The 17,683-nt window shown below is 42.4% G+C and overlaps 1 protein-coding gene and 1 non-coding gene across 30 annotated transcripts in view; both read left to right on the forward strand.

Moving 5' to 3' along the window:
- UBAP2L (ubiquitin associated protein 2 like) overlaps nt 1-17,683 on the forward strand; it is a 69,320-nt gene that overhangs the window by 49,707 nt on the left and 1,930 nt on the right. For 16 of the 29 annotated variants that reach the window (XM_060201501.1, XM_060201487.1, XM_060201493.1 and 13 more), the window contains 9 exons: nt 306-378; nt 1,267-1,462; nt 1,557-1,645; nt 4,334-4,387; nt 8,060-8,141; nt 9,239-9,456; nt 9,867-9,972; nt 14,877-14,944; nt 17,380-17,577. In XM_060201501.1, the coding sequence (XP_060057484.1) occupies nt 306-378; nt 1,267-1,462; nt 1,557-1,645; nt 4,334-4,387; nt 8,060-8,141; nt 9,239-9,456; nt 9,867-9,972; nt 14,877-14,944; nt 17,380-17,577 (1,084 nt within the window). Of the gene's footprint in view, nt 1-305; nt 379-1,266; nt 1,463-1,556; nt 1,646-4,333; nt 4,388-8,059; nt 8,142-9,238; nt 9,457-9,866; nt 9,973-11,564; nt 11,968-14,876; nt 14,945-17,379; nt 17,578-17,683 lie in introns of those variants that run through there. The other 13 variants (XM_007525352.2, XM_060201499.1, XM_060201504.1 and 10 more) reach the window with 2 other exon arrangements.
- Nucleotides 7,868-7,987, forward strand: LOC132541634 (small nucleolar RNA SNORA58). The gene has a single exon (XR_009552764.1). It is a non-coding gene; the product is annotated as a small nucleolar RNA SNORA58 (small nucleolar RNA).

The following is a 17,683-nucleotide window of genomic DNA, read 5'->3' on the forward strand; positions in this document are numbered from 1 at the left end:
ACCTCTTTGATTCATATTCTGCCTAATTTTCTTGACTTTTTTTTTTTAATTATCTTGTTTATTGGATAGATAGCTAGAAATTGAGACGGGGGAGATAGAGACACCTGCAGCACTGTTTCACCACTTGTGAAGTTTTCCCCCTGCAGCTGGGGGCCGGGAGCTTGAACCCGGGTCATTGCGCTTTGTAACACATGCACTTAGCCTGGTGTATAACCACCTGCCCCCCATGCCATTGTTTTTTGACTGAAGCTCCAAGTAGGTGATCCATAGCCCTCTCATTGATAGCAAATTCTTTTCCCCTACAGCACATTATCTACTCAGCCAAATACCCTTTCATCATCAACATCTTCTGGTCGCACTACGACATCTACTCTTTTGGTAAGTATGATGCTGTTGTAAAGGAGAAAGTATGGTTTACTTAATGCTTATAACTCTCTAACATTAAACTTTTGCCAAGGGAGATTCTTAAAAATTACTCCATGAGGTGGCAATATGACAATTAGTCTGAGATTGCAGGAAAGGAGGCAAGAGATTCAAGTATTTCAAAACTGTGAACCAGTTTTTAAAGCTCTAGAAGTGACTTTTCCGAGTCTTTATATGACTCCCCTCTCACTGAAAATTGGTGAGATTTACATCTATGGTACATTATGAAGAAAATAACCTGTTAATACCCATTCTTACCCTTCACTCTGGGGTCTGTTAAATATAATAAGTTTAGAAAAATAATGTGAGTATCCTAAAAGTTGGGGATAGATGAGAACTTTTCATCAATTAATTATACTGCTGAAACTATTCATGGTTTTAAGATAGGCAGAAAATAAGTGAAAGAGTTTGGTTTTTTTTTTTTTTTTTTTTTTTCCCTCTCCATGAACTGTTTTCTTGTCTGAACTGGGGAAGAGCAATGTGGGAAAGAAGATCTAAGCTACATGTTTGTCCTTACTATTTATCAGTAGCTAACTGGCATTGTGGGTATTACTTTCATTTGTTTTGGGGGGACAGGTTGTCCTAATATGTGCTCTGTTGTTCTCTGAAACAGTGTGATGATATGCAATAGGTCTGTTGTTACTGTGTTTTTTAGGTGTGTCTTGGGAAAAGTATTGTTGTAGAGTACTCACTTTCAACTAGGGAACCCTAGTACCCTGACTTGACTTTTTTATTTGGGAAGTTGGCTGTTGGTAGAATCTGCAGAATTGATTATCTTTCCTGACCTATTATGCCAATGACTGTTACTTCCTTTTCTTTTACACTGTTGCTCCCTTTTTGAAGCACACAAGCGTGGAGAGTGAGGCGAATCTCCATTCTTCCTCCAGCACTTACTCCACTACATCCAATACCGTCTCTGCACCTCCCCCAGTGGTCAGTGTCTCCTCTAGTCTGAATAGTGGCAGTAGCCTTGGCCTCAGCCTAGGCAGCAACTCTACTGTCACAGCCTCGACTCGAAGCTCAGTTGCTACGACTTCAGGTAGCCTTGATATTATAGAAAGTGATTGGCATTCCTTTGGGGTGGAGGAAACAAGTGATTGTGTAACAGGAGACAAATGTAATTTCCCTTTTAGGAAAAGCTCCTCCCAACCTCCCTCCAGGAGTCCCGCCATTGTTGCCTAATCCGTATATTATGGCTCCAGGGCTGTTACATGCCTACCCGGTAAGCAGAACTGTCTTCAGGATTTCTTCATTAAGAGTCTCTCCATAAGATGAAAATAGTATGGTGGTTCTTACAGCTCTGGCCTCAGGTGTATGGCTGGAAATTAAAACACTGAATGAGTGGTTGTAAGTGTAAATGAATGGGTTCTTAAAGAGAGAATTAAACTGAAGACTAGTTCTTTAGTTGTGTGTTCTCTCTGGGAAACACAAATTTTAATCCTCTGAAGGCAGAATGTTTTGAACAGAGTGTTCAGAGTTTTTTGTTTGTTTGTGTTTAATCATCACCAGGGTTTAGCTGCTCTAGGTCAACTTTTTTAGATACAAAGACACTACAGCCGTTGATCTATTATTCATCAGAGAGATCTTTGGGTTGCAGCTTAAGCATGACACTTGTCTTCAAAGCAGTCATTGCCCCATCCTAAAAGGGGGGGGAGGAGTTGGACAGCACAGCGGGTTAAAAGCGCACACGTGGCTCGAAGCACAAGGACCAGTGTAAGGATCCCAGTTCGAGCCCCCAGCTCCCCATCTGCAGGGGAGTTGCTTCACAGTGGTGAAGCAGGTATCTGTCTTTCTCTCCCCCTCTCTGTCTTCCCCTCTTCTCTCTGTTTCTTTCTGTCCTATCCAACAACGATGACATCAGTAATGACAACAGTAATTACAACAATAAGAAAAAAAGGGCAACCAAAGAGAAATAAATATTAAAAAAAAAAAAAACAGAGACACTACAGCACTAAAATCCCCCCAGTGCCATTGTGGACTAGGACTTGAACCTAGCTCTCTTGTAGACCTCCTTTTAGTTCTATTAATAAAAAATACAGTAATATATATTTACTTACTTTGTTGTTGTTGATGTTATTATTATTTTAATGATAGGGATGTAGGAAGAACCAGAGTATCAGTCTGGCACATACAGTGTCAAAGATCAAACTCAGTACCTTGTGCTTGAGGGTTCAGCACTTCCTCCACTATACCATCTCTCACGCTTTCCCCCCTTTCAGTTTCTTTCTTTTCTTTTTCTTTTTTTTTTTTTTTTTTAATTATCCACTCATGAAGCTTTCCCCCTGCAGGTGGGGCCCAGGGGTTTCATTCTCTGTCTTTTTACTTATTTACTTGATAGAGAAAAGCAGAAATTGAGAGGGAAGGGGTAGATAGGAAGAAAGACACCTGTAGCACTGCTTCACAACTTTTGGTGTTTTCCCGCCTCCAGTTGGGGACTGGTGGTTTGAACCTGGGTCCTTGTGCACTGTAACATTTGTATTCAAGCAGGTATGCCCCTACCCAGTCCCTCTGGCTTCATTCTCTAGCACCATGTTGTTATTATTATTATTGTTATTGTTAATATGTTTTAAACAAAATCATTTTAATGCTTTCCAATTAGAAAATAAGAGCAAAATGTAACTTTTCTCTGTAGGAGATATGATTTAAGCTACATTTTGAAAACTCCTAAAAGACAGACTGATAGAGAATAAAGCAGACTATTCTTGTATGATTTTGCTACCCGAGGCCAACACATTAAAAGTAGTTCTATGTAGCTCAAGCACTGTTAGTATTTTTTTTTTAGAATTTTTTTTTTTTTTCTCACTGGAACTTCACTCCAGGTTGACTTTTTCTGAATTCTTTTTATTGTATTTTATGTATTTAATATTGGATAGAGACAGAAAAACTGAAAGGGAGAAAGACACCTGCAGATTTGCTTCACCACTTGTGAAGCTTCCCGCCTGCAGGGGGGGACCAGGGGTCCTGGGTCCTTGAGCATTGTAGCATGTGTGCTTAATCAGGTGCACCGCTGCATGGCCCCTCTGTTATTTATTTTTTTTTATTATTATTTTTTAATTTTTTTATATTTATTTTATTTTATTTATTCCCTTTTTGTTGCCTTTGTTGTTTTATTGTTGTAGTTATTATTGTTGTCATTGTTGGATAGGACAGAGAGAAATGGAGAGAGGAGGGGAAGACAGAGAGGAGGAGAGAAAGATAGACACCTGCAGACCTGCTTCACCACCTGTGAAGCGACTCCCCTGCAGGTGGGGAGCCAGGGTTCGAACCGGGATCCTTATGCCGGTCCTTGTGCTTTGAGCCACCTGCGCTTAACCCGCTGCACTACAGCCCGACTCCCCCCTGTTATTTTTTAAAACAAACTTTAATTTTATTTTTAATTGAATAGAGATAAACTTTTAGAGGAAGGGGGAAGATAGGGAAAAAGAAAAAATGACACCCACAGCACTGCACAGGAAGCTTTCCTCTTGGCAGGTGGGAGTCCAGTTCCTTGAACATGATAAACGTGTATGTTCTACCGGGTACATCACCACCTGGCCTGAGGATGAGGTTATTCTATTGCTTTGTCTGTTTTTTTTTTTTTTTTTTTAGTGAATAAACTTTACTCATTTTTTCCCTTTTGTTGTCCTTGTTTATCATCATTGTTATTGTTGTTATTGGATAGGACAGAGAGAAATGAAGATAGATGGGGAAGACGGGGGGAGAGAAAGATAGACACCTGCAGACCTGCTTCGCCACCTGTGAAGTGACTCCCCTGCAGGTGGGGAGCCGGGGGCTCGAACTGGGATCCTAATGCATGTCCGTGCACTTTCTGCCATGTGCACTTAACCCACTGCGCTACCGCCTGCCTCTCTTCCTTTGTTTTATTACCATTAGCAGACCCCATTGATGTTGTTGTGCTTTTACCTTTCAGCCACAAGTATATGGTTATGATGATTTGCAGATGCTTCAGACAAGATTTCCATTGGTAAGTATGCAGTATAGACCTTAGGACAAGAAAGCAGGTTTTTATTATTATTATTATCTCTGTTTATTGGATATAGATAGCCAGAAATCAAGAAGGAAGTGGGAGATAGAGAGGGAAAGAGACAGAGAGACACCTGCAACCCTGCTTTACCACTTGCAAAGCTTTCCCCCTGCAGGTGGGGACCAGGGGCTTAAACCCAGGTCCTTGCACATTGTAACATATGCACTCAACCAGGTACACCACCACCCGGCCCCAAGAAAGCAATTTTTAAAAATTGCTTATTTTATGGAAGAGACCATCTGTAGTATCAAGGATCAAAGAAACATTAAAGTGAAAGAGAAAGATAAGAGATAATCAGAATGTAGTTCTGGCACATGTGTTGCTCGCAGTTGTACTCAGGGTCTCATGCTTGAGCGTCCAACACCTTATTCATTGTGGCACTTTGTAGCTGTACTATTGCACCACTCAAGCAAGTCTTCCCCTCCCCAAGAGATAAGGAGAGAGACAGGAAGAGAGTCATCATAGCACTACTCCACTCCTCATGAGGCTTCCTCTTTGTGCTCTCATGTAAGACACTAACCTTGGTACTCACTCATGGTTCTCTCTACCAGGTGATCCGTCTCCTGGCTTAAGGAAACAATTTAAAAGTGTTGGGGGCATTATTTGAAATGTTCCATTGAGCAGAATACAAACTTTGTCATGCATGAGTAGTGGGTTTGAGTCTCCATGTACCACATGGGATCACCATGCAAAGGAAAAACTTCACAAGTGGTGCAGTAATGTTTCTCCTCTCTGTTTGCCCTGTGTCTGAAAAGTTCAGTTGGGGCTGGGAAGATGATATAGTATAGTGTTTACACCAAAAGACTTGTATATCTGTACATCTGAGGTCTCAGGTTCAACTCTCAGCACCAGCATAAGGCAGAATCAAGCAATGCTTTGACTTAAAAAAAAGGGGGGGGGGGCCCAGGTAGTGGTGCACTTGGTTAAGCACCCACATTATAGTGCACAAGGACCCAGGTTCAAGCCCCTGGTCCCCACCTGCAAAGGGAAAGCTTCACAATTGATGAAGCAGGGCTGCAGGTGTCTTTCTCTCCCTCCCCCCCCCCCCCCCGCTTCCCCCTCAATTTCTCTCATTCTCTATCCAGTAATAAATATTTTTAAAAGGGGGGGTTAGGTGGTAACGCAGTGGGTTAAGCACACATGGTGCAAAGCACAAGGGCATCAAAAATGGGAAAAATGACCACCAGGAGCAGTGGATTCGTATTGCAGGCACCAAGCCCCAGTGATAACCCTGGAGGCAAAAAAAAAAAAAAGAAGAAGAAGAAGAAGAAAGGGAAAAGTGGGGAAGTGGGGAGAGGATTCAGTTCGTAAGTCATAGACTTAACTCTTTCCCACCCTACCCCTCCATACATACACTTTGACTTAAAATATAGGCAGCAACTGGAGTTGGTGTATTGCACCAAAGACTCTAGGGTGGGGGTGGGATGTTCAGGTCCTGGAGCATGATGGCCCAGAAGGTCCTAGGGTAGCAGGGTTAGATTAGTATGTGGGAAACTGAGAAATGTTACACATGTGCAAACTACTGTATTTTACATTAGACTATTAACCATTAATTCCCCCCTAATAAAGGAAAACAATATATATAGGCTGCAGGATAGTTCACTCACCTGGATAGTACTTTTGCTTTGTGATGCACATGATCCTGGTTCAAGCCCAGTCCCCACCACATTGAAGGAACTTTAGTGCTGTGGTGTCTTTCCCTCTGACTGAAAACATCAGCTTGACATGATTAACAAAAAGGGAGGCGGATAGGCAGTGACCCACAGGGTTAAGCACATAGAGTATGAAGCACAGGATCCCGATTCGAGCCCTCAGCTCCCCACCTGCAGGGGTTGCTTCACAATCAGTGAAGCAGATCTGCAGCTGTCTGTCTTTTTCTCCCCCTCTTTATCTTCCTTTCCCCTCTCAATTTCTTTCTGTCCTATCCAAAAAAAAAAAAAAAAATCAAAAAAGGAGAAGAAGAAAAAAAAAGCACCAGGGACTTAGAAGAGTAATTCTAGCAGAAAGCAAGTTAAGTCAGAGGGACAGGGAGATAGTGCATAGTGGTTATGTGTAAGACTTTCTTGCCTGAGATTCTGATGTTCCAGATTCAATCCCCAGCACCACCAGAAACCAGAGCTGATCAGTGTTCTATTTACTCTCTTTTTTTTACCTCTTTCTTTTTTCTTCTTTTCCCTTTGCTGGGGCTTCACTGCTCTGGGCTAGCTTTTTTCAGATAGAAAGTAAGGCAGAGGGAGTTGGGCTGTAGTGCAGCAGGTTAAGCGCAGGTGGTGCAAAGTGCAAGGACGGGCGTAAGGATCCTGGTTCGAGCCCTGGCTCCCCTGCAGGGGAGTCACTTAACAAGACTTCACAAGTCTTTCTCTTTCCCTCTGTCTTCCCCCTCCTCTGTCCATTTCTCTCTCTAATACCCAACAATGACAATAATAATAAAAAAAAGAAAGTGAGGAAGAAAAAATACAGTTCCAAAGCTTCCCTCAGTACCATGGGGACCAGATTCAGTGTATGACAAAGTAGGTATGCTCCCAGGTAAGCTATGATGCTTACATTTATTTATTTATCTACCTACACTTCTTACCCTTATTTTTATTCTACTTAATTTATTTTTATGGGCCACGAGGGAATGAACCCTGGTCTCACATGTGTACAATGGCCTTCCTGGCCCAACTTTTTGTTATTAAGAAGGGGGAGGGGTAGCGCAGCAGGTTAAGTGCACGTGGCACAAAGCCCAAGGACCGGTGTAAGGATCCTGGTTCAAGTCTCAGCTCCCCACCTGCAGGGGAGTCGCTTCACAGACGGTGAAGCAGGTCTGCAGGTGTCTATCTTTCTCTCCCCCTCTCTGTCTTCCCCTCCTCTCTCTATTTCTCTCTGTCCTAGCCAACAATAGTGATATCAATAACACAACAATGATAACTACAACAATAAAGCAACAAGAGCAACAAAAGGGAAAAATAAGTAAAGTTTTTTAAAAAATGGAAGGGAGGGAGGGAGTGTAACATCACTCAAGTACCTCTCTACTTTCTCTGGAGCTCCCTGATGCATCTATGTTGCCAAGGCTTGAATTAAGAGCCTTACAAGTATAAGGCATGCATTCTACTGGGTGAGCTATTTCCTTGTCTCTAAACATTTTTTTTTTGAGAAGCTGGGCCTTACACATTCACTCTTTCACATTTCCTAGGCTAATGTTTTTATTCAGGGAGAGGGAGTGACTATAGCACTGAAACTTAATCCTGGTGCCTCTTTGGCAGTTTCATATGGTGCTCTGGCTCAAACAAATATATAGCTCAGAGTGGTCTAGAGCCCTCAGTGTGTTTTCTATATGTTTTAAACACTGACTTTCTGAAGGGGGGTGGTGGACAGAAAAGTTCAGTTTTCTTATTGTTAGGACTACTACTTTTCCTAATGGGTCTGGTCTGTGGCAAGTGGCATATCTGTGGCTTTGTTCATTGCCAGAAAGGGGTGACGTATGCAAGAGCATTTTGGAGTTTATGCCAGCTAGCCAGCTTACTTTGTAGCTGGATAAATTGCAGTACTCCAACATTATACTGCTTCTCACCCTTGGAAGGTACTCATGCTGGAGAATGGGTGGCATCAAGTCTCTTTACTTTCTTCTAGGATTACTACAGCATCCCGTTTCCCACACCCACCACTCCGCTGACTGGGAGGGACGGTAGCCTCGCCAGCAACCCTTACTCTGGTAGGATGAGGGTGGGGCTAAGCAAAGTGGGAATTGTGTGGTAGAAGCATGGTTATTATAGGATGGGACCTAGTTCTTTTTTTTTTTTAATTGCCTCCAGGGTTATTGCCGGGGCTTGATGCCTGCACCACGAATCCACTACTCCTGGAGACCATTTTTTCCCCCTTTTGTTGCCCTTGTTTTATCATTGTTATGGTTATTGTTGCTGTCGTTGGACGGGACAGAGAGAAATTAGGAGAGGAGGGGAGACAGAGAGAGGAAGAGAAAGATAAGACACCTACAAACCTGCTTCACTGCCTGTAAAGCGACTCCTCTGCAGGTGGGGAGCTGGGGGCTTGAACCAGGATCCTTACGCCGGGGACCCAGTTCTTAATTAAGGTCTTTAGCACGTTACAGAGTGGATGTGATGGTTTTGGGGTGGTAGATTGTGAATCATGCTGAAATGGGCATTTGACAGCCTTTTCATCCATATCCCACTTTCTGTTGTTTACTTCTTCTAAATGATGCTTTTAAAAAAATGATTTATTTTTAAAATGTATTTCACATTAGAATTTTCTAGAGAAACCAGAGCACCTTTCTTGCACTTGTGACTCGTGACTCTGGGCTTGAACCAGGAGCCTCTCAATGAGTCCCACATTCTACCAGCAGAACTATCTCCCTGGCCACTTGACTTGGTTTTCTCAGTTCTCCTGCTCCTCAAACACCCCCTCCCTAAAGTACTGGTTTCCTCTACTTTGCTTTCATACCTCACAGGAAGTGGCAATTTCATTGCCTTGTATGCCATATGTTTTTTTTACTTGATCTATTATTGTCATTGATCTATCATTTCCCCTGACCTGTCACTTTTCCAGGTTTCAACATAGAAGAGAAATGGGACAGGAAGGGGAGGGGTGTGAAAGAACACAAAGGGGCATAGAAATCTTTGACCCTGTATTTGTACATTTCAACACTTGTCTGACTAGCAGTATGCTAAGAGTATGCTGAACAATGCTAAATGAAGCACTATAGAATTGAACTTTTACAAAATGAGAAAAAGTCATTCTACATTGGTGTGGAGAGGTGAAAGAAATAGATACACTTAGCCTCTCCTGTCACAGGTGACCTCACAAAGTTTGGCCGTGGGGATGCCTCCTCCCCAGCTCCAGCCACGACCTTGGCCCAACCCCAGCAGAACCAGACGCAGACTCACCACACCACGCAGCAGACATTCCTAAACCCGGCGCTGCCTCCTGGCTACAGTTATACCAGCCTGCCATACTACACAGGGGTTCCGGGCCTCCCCAGCACCTTCCAGTATGGGCCTGCTGTGTTTCCTGTGAGTACCTGGGCATAGTCTCTTGTGAGAATCCTGATCCTGGACACTACCCTGGCTTCTGTCAAGCCTTTTATGACTTTGGTAAGGGAGAGGGAGTAGAGCTAGAATGGTGGCTGGTATTAGATAGAAATGACCTGTTATTAGAATTAAGGTGAGTGATTTGTCATGCCCTGTATACTTGTGCTTCTATCACACTGTCATTCATTTCCTGTTACTGCTGCCTCTTCTCTTTCTCAAAAACCCTCATGTCTTCACTGGTACGTTTTAGAAAAGTATGTGGGAACCCATTTCATTAAGCATACTTGGTCAGGAATGGGTAGCCTCTGGATGCTCAGTCTCAGGACTAGGATGGGCAGAGTGAATGGCACTCTGCTCCCTTTTTACTGCAGCTCTTACATTTTGCTTTTCAGGTGGCTCCTACCTCTTCCAAGCAGCATGGTGTGAATGTCAGTGTGAATGCATCGGCCACTCCTTTCCAACAGCCGAGTGGATATGGATCTCATGGATACAACACCGGTAAGCTTACTCTGACCCTGGTTTCAGTGGGATATTACCAAGTGAATTTTACGGAACTAGGCTTGGTGCTTAAGAAAATAGGGTTGGTGAGGGTGTGCTGCTGCTCTCTGTATGATTACTAATATTTGACTCATTTGAGTTTCTATGTGTGAGCAGCATTCCCAGGATTAGCAGCATTCATTGCTAGTGCATGTGTACACTCCATGCCCAGGGACACGTTCCCTGTAAATATATTGGCTGACCTAAACTAGGAGTAGGAGGCAGAATAAGGGGCCTGAAGATTTCTAAAATGTCAGTGAAAGCAAATTTATATAGTGCTGATAGTATAGAAAGGGATATACTCAATGAATAGAGAAGGGGTAGTTTCATAGTATGTAATCACAATTAGATTTAAATTTCTTTGTGGTACATTTTTCTCTTGTAATCCCTTTTTATTCTCTAGTAGTAGGCATGACTTCAATAGAATGAGAATTGGGGGTTGGGAGAGAATTTATTTATTTATTTATTTATTTATTTTTGGTAGTTTATTACATCCTTTTGCCCATCTGGTGGCACAGAGGGAAATGTAAGAATCCTCTAAACAGGTATTGACATGAATGAATAAATTATTATTAGTGCTTCCCCACCACCACCACCACTTTCATGATACTGGGTTGTGGGGGAAGGATGGAATTGAACCTGGCATAAAAGTCTTTTACATAACCACTGTGCTATCTCCCCACCCTCTTTAAAAATAAATCACTTCATTCCTGCTCCCATACCCAAAACCTGCTCTGCTCTCCACTGTTGGAAGACACAAGAGCAATAAGAAATCTTTGAATAGAATAATTCCATCTATTTTTTTGATTCATTGATAAGTATGGGGGGGTTGTTGAAATTTCTGGGGGTTGAGGGTTGTCCTCCAAAATTCTCAACTCAGCGATGGTTTCACGGTGATTTTGGGTGTACTGCATCTGTGTTCATCTCCCTTGTATAAGCTCCAGGTGGGTAAGTTGCCCAAAGTTTTCATACAGTTGGGAAATTGAGTTTAGCACAGAGGGCAATGGGTCTGGGAACTTAACAGCCAAGTCGAACTTTGAACTGTGTTGTATGACTTAGGGTAGGTTGAGTTAAAAAACTAAAGAAATCTTGTGGTGCCCCATTAAGACTGATATATGGACTCCAGGGGCTGGTATCTAGCTCAGTGGTAGATAGAGCACATCCCTCACATGTGTGAGACTCTGGGTCAGATACTTGGCACCAAAACGAAAAGTTAGACTAGACTCCTGTGAATACCACTCAAACTGAGCAAGATCCACCCACCCCCCTCTTATTCGAGCTTTCTGACTTGGAATGACAACATTTTGAGACTATTAACCTTAATTCATAGCTTAATTCCAGGTTTGAGGATTTTAAGATAGGTGATTGATAGTAGAAGAGAATACCATGCCTGATTCTGCAAATTCTAGTTTCTTACCTCCCTTAGGATTTCAGAAACCTGCTGTAACAGCCCTTTGAGAATCCCCAGTACCCAACCCCACAAAGGACTCTTGACATCCTATTCCTCATCAACCTCTAAATTCATTTATTTTTATGTATTTGATTCCTTTTAGGAAGAAAATATCCACCCCCTTACAAGCATTTCTGGACGGCAGAGAGCTAATTTGGCCCAAGGCTGGGGGCTGTGTTGTGTGTGTGTGTATAAATTTGCACTGAAGTCTTGTTTCAGAAACCAGACCACTGAGGACAGTCTGCTGAGCTGAGGCCATGCCCTGCCTGGCCTGGGGAAATGAGTTGGTGGAAACCTTCTGGGCTTTTGAACTTGCCCTTTCCCCATTTCCCTCTTCCCCATGTGTCTGACCCTGACTTACCCATTTCAAGTTCAAACGGTGCGGCACCTCCGAAGCATCAATGCACACACCTGCTGTTGCTTTTGATTTCTGGAAGGCATGTAGTTTCAACTTGTAACAAAAAATATTTGTAGTCTTCAATAAACTGTGGTATTTCTTTAGCTAACTCTGGCGTTCTTTCCGTGCATGTCTTTCTGGATACTAGGAGCCAATCTTGTGCTATGGATAAAGGGTGGAGGGTGGCCTTTTTAGTCATATTCCAGCATAGAGCCACTGTTAAGTTTCCAGTGTGATGTTCTTACTAAAGTCTAAGGTGGGAGAGGGAAACATTTCAGTTTCCAGACTGCTTATCGATTGGTAAAGAGCTATCTGTAGAAAATCACTTTATTCCTCATGCTTATTACAGTACTTCACCTTCACTTTTGACTGGATCTCCCCCCCCCCCCCCAATAAATAGAGGAGAAAGAACAAAAAGTCTAGAGTTTCATATCATGTCATGGTGAAAGGCAAAAGAGATGGTGTTCAGAGCTATTGTTAGGCACCTATCACCCCAAGACTTAATCCCTCCATTGGCTCCCCAGGCCTGACATCAGATGAAGTGTTTAATGTCCAGATAGTTGATGACTGGCTGTGGAAATGGTGCTGCTCTGGCATGTTGCTTTAGTTCCTCCATAGCTTCTCAGGGATTGTGCAGTAGAAGTTGTTGTGGATTTACAGGTATAGCTAAGGATGTGTGAGGAGAGACCTGGTAAGATATCTACATAACTATAGGAGTTCTTATCCCATTGAGTCCAACTAGTACAATGTCACCCCTTTGTTTTTGTTAACAATGTTAACTTCCACAGTGAGAAAACTAACCATGCCCCACTGGAAACTTAGATATTCCACTTGTCTCTGTTCATAGCCTTTAGATTATTTTGTCTTGTGTGACCAACTTTCCCAGGGGCTGTCATACAAGGAGAGAGTAATTCTTGTTATTCTCTAATGTCTATGTTGTACTGCTTAAGAGTAGGGCATAGATAGAAGTGTTGACTTACTGAAAACAAGAGAATTCAGTAGTACATTAACAGGATGTAATTGTGTCAGGTGGGCATAGAGGGAGACCATTACCCATTATGTTCTAGGATTGCTAATGTTTACTTACACTTGGGCTATTAATAACTAATATCCAGTGTTAACTCTGCCCTCCCTCTCCTTCTATTTTCAGTTCTTTCTACCAATATACAAGATAAGACCTCTGGACTAGGAATCTAGTTTTTAGGTAGTCGAGCCTCTAGACAGAATGAAACTAGGGGCATATTGGAACTAAATTCCTCCCTGCCACCCAGCCTGAGAATCCAGTTAGCCATTTCTCCCATCCTGTGTGAGGTGACTGAAGGGTGTCAGCAAGCTGTTTGAGCCTTTGCAGTCAATCCATCATTTTCTCTTGGTTTTCCTCAAAACTGTTCTCCTTATATCTTGTCTATTCCACCTTACTCTTGGTCTTTCCACACAAACCTTACTAGATCTCCATAAATAAACTGATTTTAAAAGTTAAGTCTATTACCAGTGATTTACCGGTTAGACACCTAAGGGTTGGAGGGGCTGGGGAATCCCTATTAACTCCTGTAATGCCCCCTTTTACTTTAGTGACTGTAGAGAAGTGATACTCTGGAGATGGGGAAATTTTTTCTCATGCTTGGTTTCTGTAGTTCTGTTCTTTCTCCTAGTTGGTGTTGGCTCCTCCCTGGGACTATCTGGACTTGTGATGTGGGAGGGGTTTCCAGGTTAAGATGCCACTTCTATTGGGAAGATTCTAAAGTGGCTGGCTGTCCAAGGTGGGCTTAACTTTTGAAGGCTGCCTTTGGGAGGGTTTGGGTAATGGAGTTTGAAAGGGGACTGCTGTGGATGAATGGAAGAAGTTTTCTCATTTGTGATTTGGCCATTTTAGCACAGTGCTTCTATTAGAAAAACAAAACAAAACTTCCATCAGAGTGTTCTACAGTAGAGAAGGATCCAAGGACAGAACTGAAGTGTAATGTTTTTTCAGAAATTGTATTTTATTTGACTTAATGTAAAGAAATCTATCATTGCAAAGTATGCTTTAAATTTCTAGTTAAATCTGAATTACTTTCTCCTAAATCTCTACATAAAATGTCTGTAGTAAGGTGCTGGGTTATTTTACATGATAACATTTTCCTGTCTCCTTGACCTATTGCTTTATGCCTCAGTAGGTATATATAGTATATGTATTTCAGTTTGAAAAGTACAAATTTAAAATGAGAGATTGCACCACTCTAGTTTCCTTAGAAGTTGTGATGGTAGTATAGGGAATTTTCCAACAAGAAACACTCCTTGGGATATGAATTACAGCTTTTATCTGACAGAAGCCCGGAACTGTGAACTTGATTTTGTGTTCCAAAATTTCCTAGGCTATAGGAAATACACTCAACCCCTTGTCTATCTTCCTCACCCCATTTCCTTCATACATGTAGGTTAAAATTGTATAAATGGAAATTCAACTTAGTACCAACTTAAAAAAAAATACAGGTGAGAAGCTTCAAGATTCTAGAGAAACAAGCAAACAAATATTCTGGAGAATGGGGCCAAATGAATTAAGGCTCTGAGAATGGAAAATTCTCTTGGGATTGAAGAGAGTTTGGGTTTTGAGGTCCACAAAGGTCCCTTTCTGAACAGAAAGAAACAGACTACCTGTCTTGAGCAAGACTGAATGAAATTTGGGTGGGTTGATTTGAAATGGACATAAAAAGTTTACAATGTTTCTGTTGAACTTTGGCACAGAAGTATTTTGAAAATTGTTTACTAGTGAGGTTTAGTAGTTTACCCTTTCCTCCAGAAACACTTGACTCTCACATACATACACTCAGTGCACATGGAAAGGACACGAGAACTCTTGAGGGAGGGAGGGAGCTTGTGTGTGATAAGTTTATCCATTAGGGCTCAGTAGAAGTTGGAAAAATAAACCAAAATTCCATTGCAGTACTTGAGCTAGAAAGGCTTGTACACGTCACCTCTTCCTGGGGTTATGGTCAGGTAGCTAGCTGGGCTAATCCTGTCTGTTTCCTCCTCCCCCAGGTGTATCAGTCACCTCCAGTAACACAGGCGTGCCAGATATCTCGGGTTCTGTGTACTCCAAAACCCAGGTAGGTGCCTGCCTCCAGACAGAAAAGGAAGTAACAAGAGAGAAATATGAAAGGATCAGAGCTAAATAATAAAAGTGTATACAGTAGCTATCAAATTATTAGCTTCTTGAAGTTTAAATTTAGCTGGGGATGGAAGGCTGGGAATGTTATAGGAAGGTGAGGTTTGGCAAATCACTATGTCATACGATTTTACTGTGCAACTGTCTTGATATTTTACATATCTACTCCCCACCTTTTCATAGTTTTCCAAAAGAAAGAGTAGGGAATGAAGGGAAACTAGTTCATTCCATTCTTTGTTGTTGTTGATTTTTTAATATTTATTTACTTTCCCTTTTGTTGCCCTTGTTTTTTTATTGTTGTAGTTATTATTGTTGTTACTGATGTCATTGTTGTTGGATAGGACAGGGAGAAATGGAGAGAGGGGAAGACGGGGAGAGAAAGATAAGACACTTGCAGACCTGATTCACCACCTGTGAAGTGACCTCTCTGCAAGTGAGGAGCCGGGGGCTGGAACCAGGATCCTTACCACAGTCCTTGCGCTTTGCGCCATGTGCACTTAACCCACTGCGCTACCACCCAACTCCACATTCCATTCTTTGTATGTATATAACAAACCGTGGGAAAGGAACTAAAGTGAGACATTTATATTATACACAAGTTTGTGTTGTGTTGCTTTGTCATGGATGAGTTTGATGTTAAGTGTTAGGAGTTGTGGTTAAGACTTTTCAGCACTCAAAATAACTCAATGTGTATTCATTTCTTTTGAAATAATCAAGGAGTTCTACTTTTGTTTTTAATTATCTTTATTTATTGAATAGAGACAGCCAGAAATTGGGGGGGGGGGGGGAGAGACACCTGCCGCATTGCTTCACCACTTGTGAAGCTTTCCCCCTACAGGTGGGGACTAGGGGCTTTAACTCAGGTCCTTGAGCATTGTAACATAGGCGCTCAACCAGCTGCGCCACCACCTGCCCCCCAGGAATTCTACTTTAAAAAAAGTAGTGGGGCCAGGTGGTAGTGCACCTGGTTAAGCGCACATGTTGCAATGCGCAAGGACCCAGGTTTGAGCCCCTAGTCCCCACCTGCAGGGGGAAAGCTTTACGAGTGGTGAAGCGGGGTTGCAGGTGTCTTTCTCTCTTTCCCTCTCTATCTCCCCCTTCCTCTCGATTTCTTACTTTCTCTACCCAATAAATAAATAAAGATAATTAAAAAAAATTTTAAATAGCTTTAATTTGATAGGACAGAGAAATTGAGAGGGAAGGGGGATAGGGAATGAGACAGACAAGACACCTACAGCAGTGCTTGTAAAGCTTTCCCCCTTCAGGTGGGACCAGGGGCTTGAATCCAAATCCTTGGGCATGGTAACAAATGCACTTAACTAGATGTGCCACCACCTGAACCTGTAATTTTTTTTTTCCCACCAGAGCACTGTTCAGCTCTAGCTTATGGTGGTGTAGGGGATTGAACCTGGGGCTTTGGAGCCTCAGGCATGAGAGTCTCTTTGCATAACTACTATGCTATCTACTCTCTGCCCTAGAATTCTTATTTCTACGAAGCTGGTGGTGTGAGGAGTAGTTGACAGACTTCATAGTATTGATATTTGAGATTATAGAAAGTACTTTCAGTCTGTCCTCTCATTTGGTTCTTAAACCAAGAGGTCACTTGTATGCTTTATGTATGAGAAAACTGAGGCTAGCAGGGGAATTATAGAGATTTATATTTGAATGATTTACAAAGAGTTTTTAAAGTGAACTTTGTTTAAAATGCATCATTCAGTCTGAAGTTTAAAATCATGAAAAACACATAATTGTGTCAGTGATTTTAACAATAGTATTATAGAATTTAAAAGGTTAATTACATGTGTTATTTGGGATTAGAAACCAGTTTGTATTCTGTAATTTACATAAAAATAAAGAAATTAGGGAGTCGGGCGGTAGCGCAGCGGGTTAAGCGCAGGTGGCGCTAAGCACAAGGACCAGCGGAAGGATCCCGGATCGAGCCCCCGGCTCCCCACCTGCAGGGGAGTCACTTCACAGGTGGTGAAGCAGGTCTGCAGGTGTCTGTCTTTCTCTCCCCCTCTCTGTCTTCCCCTCCTCTCTCCATTTCTCTCTGTCCTACCCAGCAACAATGACATCAATAATAACTACAACAACAAGGGCAACAAAATAAAGAAAGAAAGAAAGGAAGGAAGGAAGGAAGGAAGGAAGGAAGAAAAAAAATAAAGAAATTAGAGGCTGAGAGATTGAGCCATTTCTCCCATAATCACTCAGCCATTAAAGGGCAGAGTTGGAACAGATGTGAATATCTGACTTAAGGTACAGTATTCCTTCTGTGACACCTTGCTGATTTCTAAGGGTTGGGGGAGCTTATACTCAGAATTTCCAAGAATTTACTTGCTGATTGCTTTTACTGTCTCCTCCCATGCACCTGCATAGCAGTCTTTTGAGAAACAAGGTTTTCATTCCGGTACTCCTGCTGCCTCCTTCAACTTGCCTTCAGCCCTAGGAAGTGGGGGGCCCATCAATCCAGCCACAGCCGCTGCCTACCCACCTGCCCCCTTTATGCACATCCTCACCCCCCATCAGCAGCCGCACTCCCAGATCCTTCACCATCACCTGCAGCAGGATGGCCAGGTAACAGCCCTTTACCTTCTTCTTCTTTCCTGTACCTTAAAACTTCCTCCCCTTTCCTTTTCTTCCCCTCCTTATCACTACCTTCACCCAGCCTTCCCCAGCGCCA

Source organism: Erinaceus europaeus, chromosome 11 (assembly GCF_950295315.1).
Source record: "Erinaceus europaeus chromosome 11, mEriEur2.1, whole genome shotgun sequence".
Classification (NCBI taxonomy): Eukaryota; Metazoa; Chordata; class Mammalia; order Eulipotyphla; family Erinaceidae; genus Erinaceus; species Erinaceus europaeus.